The following is a 14,018-nucleotide window of genomic DNA, read 5'->3' on the forward strand; positions in this document are numbered from 1 at the left end:
AATTAAGCAGACCACTCTTACCCAGTCCAAAGATCAGGGCTTGATCCATCACCGTTTTTTAGCTCACTGCACCATCCCAGCTCAGAACTTGGCTATATGCAAATTAGCCTGACCCTGGCCCAGTGCATCATGGGAACAGGGCAGACCAAACTACCAAGCCAATTCTTATACTGGGAAGGAAACAAGCTACCGGGGACCGGTTTCTGGCATTTCAGCCGTCTTCGGCCCGGCTTGCTTGAATCCTGATGGTGCAATGAGCTAGGGACTCACATCTGAGTATACCCTTCCACGCTTATGGTGGACAAAAATGATTCAGAAAAGGGGGTGGTGATGAACAGAGTGTCTGAATTAAGCAGACCACTCTTACCCAGTCCAAAGATCAGGGCTTGATCCATCACCGTTTTTTAGCTCACTGCACCATCTCAGCTCAGAACTTGGCTATATGCAAATTAGCCTGACCCTGGCCCAGTGCATCATGGGAACAGGGCAGACCAAACTACCAAGCCAATTCTTATACTGGGAAGGAAACAAGCTACCGGGGACCAGTTTCTGGCATTTCAGCCGTCTTCGGCCCGGCTTGCTTGAATCCTGATGGTGCAATGAGCTAGGGACTCACATCTGAGTATACCCTTCCACGCTTATGGTGGACAAAAATGATTCAGAAAAGGGGGTGGTGATGAACAGAGTGTCTGAATTAAGCAGACCACTCTTACCCAGTCCAAAGATCAGGGCTTGATCCATCACCGTTTTTTAGCTCACTGCACCATCCCAGCTCAGAACTTGGCTATATGCAAATTAGCCTGACCCTGGCCCAGTGCATCATGGGAACAGGGCAGACCAAACTACCAAGCCAATTCTTATACTGGGAAGGAAACAAGCTACCGGGGACCGGTTTCTGGCATTTCAGCCGTCTTCGGCCCGGCTTGCTTGAATCCTGATGGTGCAATGAGCTAGGGACTCACATCTGAGTATACCCTTCCACGCTTATGGTGCACAAAAATGATTCAGAAAAGGGGGTGGTGATGAACAGAGTGTCTGAATTAAGCAGACCACTCTTACCCAGTCCAAAGATCAGGGCTTGATCCATCACCGTTTTTTAGCTCACTGCACCATCCCAGCTCAGAACTTGGCTATATGCAAATTAGCCTGACCCTGGCCCAGTGCATCATGGGAACAGGGCAGACCAAACTACCAAGCCAATTCTTATACTGGGAAGGAAACAAGCTACCGGGGACCGGTTTCTGGCATTTCAGCCGTCTTCGGCCCGGCTTGCTTGAATCCTGATGGTGCAATGAGCTAGGGACTCACATCTGAGTATACCCTTCCACGCTTATGGTGGACAAAAATGATTCAGAAAAGGGGGTGGTGATGAACAGAGTGTCTGAATTAAGCAGACCACTCTTACCCAGTCCAAAGATCAGGGCTTGATCCATCACCGTTTTTTAGCTCACTGCACCATCCCAGCTCAGAACTTGGCTATATGCAAATTAGCCTGACCCTGGCCCAGTGCATCATGGGAACAGGGCAGACCAAACTACCAAGCCAATTCTTATACTGGGAAGGAAACAAGCTACCGGGGACCGGTTTCTGGCATTTCAGCCGTCTTCGGCCCGGCTTGCTTGAATCCTGATGGTGCAATGAGCTAGGGACTCACATCTGAGTATACCCTTCCACGCTTATGGTGGACAAAAATGATTCAGAAAAGGGGGTGGTGATGAACAGAGTGTCTGAATTAAGCAGACCACTCTTACCCAGTCCAAAGATCAGGGCTTGATCCATCACCGTTTTTTAGCTCACTGCACCATCCCAGCTCAGAACTTGGCTATATGCAAATTAGCCTGACCCTGGCCCAGTGCATCATGGGAACAGGGCAGACCAAACTACCAAGCCAATTCTTATACTGGGAAGGAAACAAGCTACCGGGGACCGGTTTCTGGCATTTCAGCCGTCTTCGGCCCGGCTTGCTTGAATCCTGATGGTGCAATGAGCTAGGGACTCACATCTGAGTATACCCTTCCACGCTTATGGTGGACAAAAATGATTCAGAAAAGGGGGTGGTGATGAACAGAGTGTCTGAATTAAGCAGACCACTCTTACCCAGTCCAAAGATCAGGGCTTGATCCATCACCGTTTTTAGGTCTCGCCTGTCGATGCGCATGCGCATCGAGCAAGCGAGAGTATTGGGACTTATCCACTCTTTATCCACACTGCAAGGAATCGTGGCGATTCCTTGCAGTGCCCGTGACTTTTAAGCTCAATGCGCATGCGCATTGAGCTTAAAAGCGCGTGCACGTCCGTCTTTGTTTACCCGCTCCGCCCCCTCCCCTTCCCGCTGTCTCGCATTTCCCCTGCCGCATCAAAGGCTTTCACGGCCGGCTGGCCATGCTTTCAGTTTCACGACCGGCCGGCCGTTTCAATTACATTCCAAAGCCCGCTCTCCCTGCTCCGCCCCCTGCTCCGGCCGAGACGCATTTCTCCTCCCTCCTCCCCCCATTCACGTTTATTCTTTCTACTTCTTATCTGGCCTGGAAAGCCTCGATAAAGGGTTTAGCCACAGCCCGTGGAAGTTGTGACCTGTGGACGTCATCTGATTTCTCTTAGGGCTCTCTATTGGCATCTTGAGCGTAAGAAATAACGGTCGTGCGCAGGTTCAGCATGCGCCACAAAATAAAATGTCTCCTGTATTTCCAAGACTATTTTAATTTTGCGCGCGAGCACATGAAACTGCACGCAAACGCACATACAAAAACTTTCGTACACAGCAGAGTTGAACAATTTAAAATTGGGTACTTTGCTCCAACTGAATACTCTTTCTGAAAAGGAGCCTTTCATGCAATTGAGAGGGGTCGCATTAAAAGCACATTTCACTCAAATGTCCAAATTCTAAATCGGTCCCTCCGCTGTTCTAACCATCACCAAAGCGCCCGAAGCCCTAACGGGGTGCGTAAAGCACAAAGTATACATACATTCGTTTAGACACTGCTTTGTTCACTCATTCAGCATTTATGTATTTTCAGGTGCTCACTAGTTGATTCACTCATCCATTCAAACGGTATCGTGGTTATGCTAGACACGTGATCACCCACCCTGTGAGGTATCGAAACTTAAGCCTGTGCACGGTAAAGCAGGGGCTAATGTTACCCCACTGAACCCACTATAATTCCAGAGGTGGCAAAAGACAAGCTGCGAGCTACAAAGCTGGCAGTACATATTTTTTATTTACATTGTATTTTCTACGGGAAAAAATGTACCGCAAAATCCGAACACGCGAGTGCCTTTTTATCAACTATTATCTGCGCGCCATTTAGGAGTTTTTAAGCCTACATAGCGACGGGGCTTCTCAAAAAAGTCGCTCCCCAAAAAAGTCCCTATGTGCGAGTGTCTCTAATTAAACTTTTGCAGATCTTTCAAAGGATTTCACAACATGGCCTTTTGTTACTTTTCACTTTGCATGCAAATAAGGTAATAGTAGATACAGAGCTCAAACCCTTACAGTATGCTGAAAAAAGAATGAACATTGTGATGTGCTATGGTTACATACTCGAAAGTGAGACAGAGCCAAAGCTAAGAGGGAGCAATTCGCAATATAAAACAGCATAACCTCACATGACATGCAAGTGCCAAAAGCGCGTGACTCCTGATGAGGTCACGGGTCAAGGCTGAAAATTATTTGTGACTCCTCCTGTCCTTGTGTTGTCTCACTCACCCTCAACCCCTCACCCTCACTCACCCTCACTCACCCTCACTCACCCTCACCCTCACTCACCCTCAACCCCTCACCCTCAACCCCTCACTCACCCTCACTCTCACTCATCCTCACTCACCCTCAACCCCTCACCCTCACTCACCCTCACTCACCCTCACTCACCCTCAACCCCTCACCCACTCACCCTCAACCCCTCACCCTCAACCCCTCACTCACCCTCACTCTCACTCATCCTCACTCAACCACCCTCAACCTCACTCACCCTCAACCCCTCACCCTCAACCCCTCACCCTCACTCACCCTCAACCCCTCACCCTCAAACCCTCACCCTCACTCACCCACCCTCAACCCCTCACCCTCACTCACTCACCCTCAACCCCTCACCCTCACTCACTCACCCTCACTCACCCTCAACCCCTCCCCCTCGACCCCTCCCCCTCAACCCCTCACCCTCACCCTCACTCACCCTCACTCACACTCAACCCCTCACTCACCCTCACCCTCAACCCCTCACCCTCAACCCCTCACTCACCCTCACTCTCACTCATCCTCACTCACCCTCAACCCCTCACCCTCACTCACCCTCACCCTCACTCACCCTCAACCCCTCACCCTCACTCATTCACCCTCAACCCCTCACCCTCAACCCCTCACTAACCCTCACTCTCACTCATCCTCACTCAACCACCCTCAACCTCACTCACCCTCAACCCCTCACCCTCAACCCCTCACCATCACTCACTCACCCTCAACCCCTCACCCTCAAACCCTCACCCTCACTCACCCACCCTCAACCCCTCACCCTCACTCACTCACCCTCAACCCCTCACTCTCACTCACTCACCCTCACTCACCCTCAACCCTTCCCCCTCGACCCCTCCCCCTCAACCCCTCACTCACCCTCAACCCCTCAACCCCTCACCCTCAACCCCTCACCCACCCTCAACCCCTCCCCCTCAACCCCTCACCCTCACTCACCCTCAACCCCTCACCCTCACTCACCCTCAACCCCTCACCCTCACTCACCCTCAACCCCTCACCCTCAACCCCTCACCCTCAACCCCTCACCCTCAACCCCTCACCCTCAACCCCTCACCCTCACTCACTCACCCTCAACCCCTCACTCACCCTCACTCACCCTCACTCTCACTCACTCTCACTCACCCTCACTCACCCTCACTCACCCTCACTCACCCTCCCTCACTCACCCTCCCTCACTCACCCTCACTCACCCTCACTCACCCTCACTCACCCTCAACCCCTCACTCACCCTCACTCATCCTCACTCACCCTCAACCCCTCACCCTCACCCTCACCCACTCTCAACCCCTCACCCTAACTCACACTCACCCTCACTCACCCTCACTCTCACTCACCCTCAACCCCTCACTCACCCTCAACCCCTCACTCACCCTCACTCACCCTCACCCACCCTCACCCTCACTCACCCTCAACCCCTCACCCTCACACAGTGCAATAGGTCTCGGAGCATTTGAGTTAGAGCTTTTAGAATTGTTTATGGCTTTTTTTATTTGTAATTCTTTAGCATTGGCTACAGGAAACAAAAATGCTAAAGATTTACAAAAAAAAACCATAAACAATTCTAAAAGCACTAACTCTAATGCTGCGAGACCTATTGCATTTCCAATGCTTGTTTAGCTCACTGCACCATCCCAGCTCAGAACTTGACATGAGTCCCTTGCTCATTGCACCATCAGGATTCAAGCAAACCGGGCCGAAGACGGCTGTAATGCCAGAAACCGGTCCCCGGGAGCTTGTTTTCTTCCCAGTGTAAGAATTGGCTTTTGTAGTTTGGTTTGCCCTGTTCCCATCATGCACTGGGACAGGAACAGACTAATTTGCATACAGCCAGGTTCTGAAACTGGGATGGTGCAGTGAGCTAAAAAACGGTGTTGGATCTAACCCTGATCTCTTGACTGGGTGAGAGTTTTCTGCTTTATTCAGAGACTCTGTCCCTCACCACCCCTTGTTGTAAATATTTTTGTCCACCCTAAGCGTGGAAGGGTATACTCAGACATGAGTCCCTTGCTCATTGCACCATCAGGATTCAAGCAAACCGGGCCGAAGACGGCTGTAATGCCAGAAACCGGTCCCCGGGAGCTTGTTTTCTTCCCAGTGTAAGAATTGGCTTTTGTAGTTTGGTTTGCCCTGTTCCCATCATGCACTGGGACAGGAACAGACTAATTTGCATACAGCCAGGTTCTGAAACTGGGATGGTGCAGTGAGCTAAAAAACGGTGTTGGATCTAGCCCTGATCTCTTGACTGGGTGAGAGTTTTCTGCTTTATTCAGAGACTCTGTCCCTCACCACCCCTTGTTGTAAATATTTTTGTCCACCCTAAGCGTGGAAGGGTATACTCAGACATGAGTCCCTTGCTCATTGCACCATCAGGATTCAAGCAAACCGGGCCGAAGACGGCTGTAATGCCAGAAACCGGTCCCCGGGAGCTTGTTTTCTTCCCAGTGTAAGAATTGGCTTTTGTAGTTTGGTTTGCCCTGTTCCCATCATGCACTGGGACAGGAACAGACTAATTTGCATACAGCCAGGTTCTGAAACTGGGATGGTGCAGTGAGCTAAAAAACGGTGTTGGATCTAGCCCTGATCTCTTGACTGGGTGAGAGTTTTCTGCTTTATTCAGAGACTCTGTCCCTCACCACCCCTTGTTGTAAATATTCTTGCCTGGCGGCAAAATATTTCCAGAGCTGGGGACACCGGCCTAAATGTTGACTCCCTAAAGAATTTGCTTATACCCCCAGCAAGCTGGGATAGCTTAAGTGTGGATTTGGCAATCTGGGTATTCCAATCAAAGTTCTCAGTTAAAGTAACACCCAGATAAACAAATGTTTTTACCCTTTCAAGGGGGGTACCATGTAGGACTGGGTTTGGACGAACCTGCTTAGGAGGATTAAAAATCATGCCCTTAGTTTTTCCCAGATTGATTTCTAGTCCCCGGAGCTCACAGAACTCAACAAATCCATCAAGAGTTTTTTGAATGCCCGATGATGTTCTAGACAACAACAATGTGTCGTCTGAGAACATCAGAGCGGGCACTCTACCCGTGACCAGTTTAGGGGCATCGTTGTTAACCACACCATTCAAATGTTCCACAAGGCCGTTAATGTAAAGGCTAAAAAGTGTGGGTGCCAGCACGCACCCTTGGCGAACTCCCTTTTGAACTGAAAACTGATCTGTGAGTTCGCCATGCCTACCACACCTGACTTGGGCAAAATTATTTATGCCCCCTCGTCACTTCCACTTCATGTGCAAAGTTGCGTTATGTGTCCTCAACCACCACAGTTTAATGTGCAGTTTTTATCCTAAAGTGTATTCAACAAAACATTCCAAGAACAGAATAATTCACTTCATCGATTAAATTTGATGTGCTGTTATATTGGGAGATGCTGACCCATGTTTCCCTATTTTGGTTTCCAAAGTATACTGTTGAATACACTTTAGAATAAGAACAACATCTTTGAATCATAGAAAAAAAGAGTGCCCTGAAGAAGCAGTCATTTTTTTGCAATAGAGCGAAACACGTAAGACGTTTCTGAGATACGTGAACATTGGATGTTATTGGGGTCACCTAAGAGAAGATTGTTTTAATGTCAATATATTAAATATGCTTTCAATGTATTCTGAATTGTGAATTGCAATTGCAATTTTGTATAAATTAAAAAACAGGGTTTTACATTTTTGCAATGACTGATATTTTCATAATAGTGCTCTATTATGAATAAAAAACTAGAGTTAATAGGCACTCGTCCTCAGAACTATAGGACCTTTTTTTAGGCTCCGTCAGTGTAAACTTTAAATATTTAAGAAGAAGGAGTAGGTTGACCAACTGGATGGGTTCGAGTATGTTTAGGGCTGCTGATTCAAACTTCTATAGTGCGAACTTGACCCGAACCGGATATCAGAGCGCTTTACATAGCCCCAGTTGCATTACATGAGGACACATTCGATTTTCGCACATTGTTACCTTCAATCTCCACACACGTGTCTGCCTCTGTAGACACTGCCAGGGTTCACACACATTGTCCACCTCCAATCTCCACACACCGTGGCTGCTTTTGAACACACTTCCAGGGCTTACACAGACTGTCTACCTAGTCTCCACACAGCATGTCTGCCTCCGGCCACACCGTTAGGGTTTGCGCACATTGTTACCTCCAATCTCCACACACGTGTCTGCCTCTGTAGACATTGCCAGGGTTCACACAAATTGTCCACCTCCAATCTCCACACATCGTGGCTGCCTTTGAAAACACTTCCAGGGCTTACACAGGCTGTCTACCTAGTCTCTACACAGCATGTCTGCCTCCGGCCCCACGGTTAGGGTTTGCGCACATTGTCTACCTCCAATCTCCCACTCCGTGCCTGCCTCTGGGGACACTACCAGGGTTTGTTCGCACTGTCTGTCTCCAGCCACATTGCCGGGGAAACGTGCACACTGCCTACCCACAGTCTCCAAGCGCCGTGTCAGTCTCCAGGCACATTTCCAGAGTTCTTGCACACTGGTTACCTACAATCCTCACAAGGGTTGGGTGTACCTGGCGTAATTCTCCATTTCATATTTACTCATAATTACCACAAAGTAACTCGTAGTTATGCGCAATTGTATAAAAAGCGAAATCCAGCATTTAGCGCTATTTTCCAAAATTGGTCCGAGGTAGGGGTGGGTGGAATTTGCGTAGTCGCCCTACACTAAGCTCCGCAAAACGGTAAAAAATCTCTGCGAACACGCAGAAATTCCGCGAACACACGGAATTACTTGTTCGCGGTGCTTTTTTCCTGCTCGCGATCTTTGTTTGCGTGCTCGGGCGGAAATATCTCGCAAACACGCATTTTGAGAAAGTGAACAAGCAAAAAATTCTGCAAAGCCACGGAATGCAGAGTTTTGGGTAATTCCGCGTTCTCAGCGGAACGCAAAATTACCCAAATTCTGCTAGGGCCGTCTGGCCATAGCGGGCACCGGGCAATCCCCTGGTGCACCGCATGGGTGGGGGCCGGTTTTGGACCCATGGGGGGCGTTTTTGTTACAGGGCCGTTTTTGCAGCATAGCTGCAAAATTGGCCCTGTACCAAAAGAGCTCGGCGCCACCCACAACCCCACCAGGGGAGGGGGGGTGGGGGGGGGGGGGTGGCGGCCGAGCACTTTTCCAGGGCTGGTTGTGGTTCCCAGTCCGGCCCTGAATTCCGTGAGCGGAACGGAATTTACCACCCAGGCCTAGTCCGAGGATGCATTTTACGATAAGAATAAAGCGCTAAATGCTACAGGACATTAACAGCAGGAGCCACCAGCCACTCGTTCGCTCGCAGTTCATTGTTACTGTGCTCCTGTGGTAGGATTTTCGCCCCAAATTACTCTTTCTCAAGTCATAGTAATTGCGTAATTTCGCATCACAAGAGTGATGCGTAATTATATCCAAATTCTCTGTCTTCCTCTAGAAACACTGCCCGGGTTTACACATACTCTCTGCCTTGCGTCTCCAAACACTGGGCCTTACGACAAGTCAGATGGTTTTTTTCCGACCTGTGTGTAATTACAAGTTGAGTTTGAGTCAACATATGTGATAATTATCAGATGTGTTAAATATCTCACCCTTCTTTACATTTTGGCAATTCGAACCTGCTAGTGAGGACTTTCAACTGTTGTTGGCAACATGCACGCGTTTAGTCCTGCCAGAAGGGCTTATCAGTGACTGCTTCTAGCAGCTTTAAGATATTGTCCCTTTTTATGTAGCGCACCTGTACCAATATCAGGAGTCAGTGAGCTTCACAAGTGACACCACCAAGAAGAGTACGGATCTCCTACAAACCACAACGATAATACGGTCAACAGAACAATTGAGATAACCCCCGCGGGCATCTTACTGGTCATCACGAGGCCACCCACCCAATCGAGAGCGCAAACTCACCCGAGCGGCTTCTCCAGCCGACTCCTGTGGGAGCCAATCACCTCCCCCAACGTGCAGAACATCTGTCCGAGGAAGTCCTGTGGAGAGAGAGGAAGACAGGTTATTACCCACAATGCACCTTGACAACACGTGACGCGACAGTACAAACAAGAGCACAACTCATTCACGACAGGCCGCCGAGGTCAAGAGAAGCATCTGGTCCTTGACCGATAAAGGACATTCAGACCGTCTCCCTGTTACCTTCCAAGCTTGTAATACAACTTTATGAATATTATCACTGTATCGGAATTGTTTACTCAGAACTTTCAAGAGATTTTCTCTCAAACACAATGAATATAACATCTGTATTTCATCGTATAAATTTGCACTATAAAACATTTATTGAAGCATATACAATCATTAAAATGTATGTACCCCTTCATACAGTTACCTTAAAGGATTTGTACAGCAGTAGCTGCCCCAGGAATGGGCCTTCCCAACACTAGTCCTAATGGAGCGCAGTACCAAAAGCGACCCATCACTAAGTGCCGCAGGGAGTGGCTAACACAAGAACAACCTGGTCTTCAGGATTTTCCTGAACGTCCAGTGGTTCTGGACACTCCTAATGGACAGAGGGAGCGCATTCCAAAGCGTTGGGGCCTTAGCGCGGAAAGAACGGCCTCCCGCTCGGACTCTCCCGACACGTGGAACAGAGGCCAGACAGCGGTCAGCTTAACGCAGTGCCCGAGAGGGCCTGTACGGGGACACTAGATTGGACAGGAGGCCTCTGGGAAAAAAAGATCTTATGAGTGGTGCACAAGGATTTAAAATGTATGCGCTTCTCAACAGGGAGGCAACGCAATTTGCAAATAAGACCATAGGGCCCGTTTCCCAGAACTAACCTACTACAAAATCCTAAACTTACTAGCATTTTGGTATTCACAGAAGGCACTTACTCATTTTGCTATTCACAGAAGGGATTTAGGAGTCCTAAAGTTAGGACTCCCAACTTTAGGACTCCTAAATGCCTTCTGTGAATACCGAAATGAGTAAGGGCCTTCTGTGAATACCAAAATGAGTAAGTGCCTTCTGTGAATACCAAAATGAGTAAGGGCCTTCTGTGAATACCAAAATGGTTGTAAGTTTAGGATTTTGTCTTAGGTTAGTTCTGTGAATCGGGCCCAATGACAGGACAACACTTTGGAAGTGAGAATTGCAGCCTGGCAGCAGTATTTTGAGCCGGCTGGAGTCTGCAAATCACAACCTTGTTGGTTCCCAGGTAGTGGAAGTTGCATTTCACTAGCCAGGAAAGGATAGCTGCCTTTCTAGATAATTCCCTCGTGACCCTCCACTCCAAAATGTGATCTATCAGTGTCCTAGATACAAAATGTTAATGTTTAACCTCCTTGCTATAACAGAAAGGATTTAATAATAAAGTTTCATCATCACAGCACCGAGAAGTTGGTAATATCTATCTATCTATCTATCTATCTATCTATCTATCTATCTATCTATCTATCTATCTATCTATCTATCTATCTATCTATCTATCTATCTATCTATCTGTCTATCTGTCTGTCTGTCTGTCTGTCTGTCTGTCTGTCTGTCTGTCTGTCTGTCTGTCGGTCGGTCGGTCGATCGATCTATCTATCTATCTATCTATCTATCTATCTATCTATCTATCTATCTATCTATCTATCTATCTATCTATCTATCTATCTATCTATGTATTAGAACATCAGGATAATGATTAAACACGGAATTTAAGGGGGTTTGAATTAGGGGTGCACAAAACAGTGCTGTTAACAACTTTGTGAATGTATTAAAAACATTTCACCTATTTTGCTATTTTCAATAAACTGGCATAGTTATGAAAAAACTAATAAATATTGTATTTTGGAGGAACAAAAATAAGAAAAAAATCTTATTCTCTGACTAAAATGTGTTTGCGGGACTAACTTCCAGCAGAACTTATTGTGGGAGATATTGTCCACATGCTAAATTCCGCAAGCTTGGTAGATTTAGCAACTTCATGAAGGCGTAAAGCTTGCAATTTAAGGCAACCTTCAGCAGCAAAAATATCATTTCCCACAACTCAACCACATAAACATTCCATGCATAAAAGACCTCTAGCAGCGGAAGGTGGTGCGTGCAGTTCAATATACACTGTGGTCGATTCTTTGTTTCTTCACCAATGAAAGTATTCATTGGTTTTACATATGTCTCATAAAAGCAAGACATGTCTATGGGTTTAATTACGAGTCTGGCGGTCCACGGACTGCGAGACTCGTGGGGGCGCGGCGGGGGCAGTCTTTCGACTGCCCCATTACGACCAAGGTGGTTGACCACTCTCGGACCATCGCAACTACCAACAGAGATCCCTGGCGGTGGCCCGGTGGGCTTGAGGCGCATTATGCTGGGCAGGGCTGCTGGCACCCCGCCAAGCGTATTACAAATTTCCTCAACATCACACTTTTCATGGCGGTGTGACCGCCATGAAAAGTGTGGCTGAGAGGAAGCAAAGCCCATTGTGTCTCATACCATGTGGATGCACACGGGGGCACAACATGTGCGCCATGTGTGCATGCATCCCAGTACCTGCACACCTGGACTGCAGCAGGTCTAATAAGCACCAGCAGCAGAAAGACACTAATGAAACAAAAGCACTTGGTGCTTCGTCCATAATCCAAAACAGTAAAAGGAAGTGATGTCATATGCATGATAGCCAATTACGAGTCAGCTATAATGACTGACAATCAAGACTGCAAATGGTAAGTGATGGCAGGGCTCCAAGCTCTTTACTGCATAAAAAACCCCGCACAGCAACAGTTTAGATGAGACCTGAAAACGTTACTGGGACATGATTTACATATCGGTACAGGGCAAACAGTTATATCACGATTGAGTTCACTAACTGATTTTGAGAAGGAGGCATGTGCGAGAATAGCATTCCCATGATATATGTATGTGCTTATATCACAGCCTCCATCTCACGAATCAATCAAGGCCTCAGTGGTCACCTACATTCATTGCAGTTCTGCATCAAAACACATCAATGTAGCATTCACCAGCAGCAGCAGTATCACTTTAGAACATCTGACATGAACATTTGTAACTGTATTTCCTTAAGAGGCACATCCTGGCAATGGCAGTAACAGGCACGATCCTAAGAACCTTATTCTGAGTTCGGCAGCCCTCCTGTGGGCTGCCACACCAGTGCTCCACCGGAGGACCACCAAGCCCAGAGTGAGACCGCCTGCAGGATAAAAATAGTAATCCTTGGCGAAGAGCAGTGCTCCAGCGGTGTCCCGGCAGTGTTCGTCTAAGGGTCAGAGGAGAGCCTTAGACAGGCACCGCTGTAACACTGCCACAGCACATTCCGGCATGGTGTTGCATGCATCATGTGGTGCATGCTGCACCAGACAGTAACTGCGGTGCAAATTTACAGGGTGCACAACATGTGCCCCCCCCCTGCATGCCCCCAGTCCTAGAGGCACAAGGGGCCCCTGTTAGGGCGTTTTTTGTTGCCTCGCTGCCACCCTTTTCATGGCATGCTCACCGCCATGAAAAGGGTGGCAGAGAGCTAACTTGAAATATGCTTGGCGGTTCCGCAGTAACACCACCAGCAGAATTCTGCATGTGACCACTGCCTCCGGATCCTTGAAACCAGGTGGCAGCAGCGGTCCAGTGGCGTTCAAACTACCACACTCGTAATGAGGGGAACGGTGCTGCAGTGTGGCAGTGGTCGGACTGCCACCATAGGACCGCCGCAGTCATACTAAGGCCATAAGTGTACAGGTAATTCTTCCTCAATGTTCAATCCCATGGATGGTTTTGTTCTTAATTTAATTATGTATCTAGATTCAGGTTGCCTTAATCGCTTTACTCTGTCACCATCCATTTCCTGGTATTATCATGTTGTTTCATTTGATGTTTGGCAACGGCAAAGCTGGTGAGTCTCATCAGAACTGCTCGTATATGTTCTAAAATTCAATTCAATTCAATTCACTTTTTTATGATTTGGAATTCCAAGGAATTCCACATAACATTACTATAAAACATGATTCATAAAAAACAGTATTAAAAAGCACGAAGAGTTACACCCTTAAAATCTTATCTATGGGAGATAAATATTAAATGAAAGCAGCGGCAGGATTTTTATAAAGTGCCGTATAAAGTGCACATGCCATCTACAATATGCAGACGTAAAGAAACCATAATCCTAATCCAGGCCTAATACCTGAATCAACCCTTTTAGCTTAGCCCAAGATTACTAAAATCATATACATTTGTGCAATTATTATCCAATATATAGGCAGTAGTTAACAAAAGCAATTAAAATATTTCTTATGTCGAGGACAGAGAACAGTGTTAACAGCAGATGATTTATGCAAG

The 14,018-nt window shown here is 47.6% G+C and overlaps 1 protein-coding gene across 1 annotated transcript in view; it reads right to left on the bottom strand.

Annotated features, from left to right (window-relative positions):
• The window catches only part of CPNE9 (copine family member 9), a 952,981-nt gene that overhangs the window by 331,751 nt on the left and 607,212 nt on the right, over positions 1 to 14,018 (bottom strand). The window contains exon 7 of the mRNA XM_086939381.1: positions 9,645 to 9,721. Coding sequence (XP_086795507.1) covers positions 9,645 to 9,721 — 77 coding nt within the window. The remainder of the gene's footprint in view (positions 1 to 9,644; positions 9,722 to 14,018) is intronic.

This window comes from Lissotriton vulgaris, chromosome 9 (genome assembly GCF_964263255.1).
Source record: "Lissotriton vulgaris chromosome 9, aLisVul1.2, whole genome shotgun sequence".
NCBI classification, from domain to species: Eukaryota; Metazoa; Chordata; class Amphibia; order Caudata; family Salamandridae; genus Lissotriton; species Lissotriton vulgaris.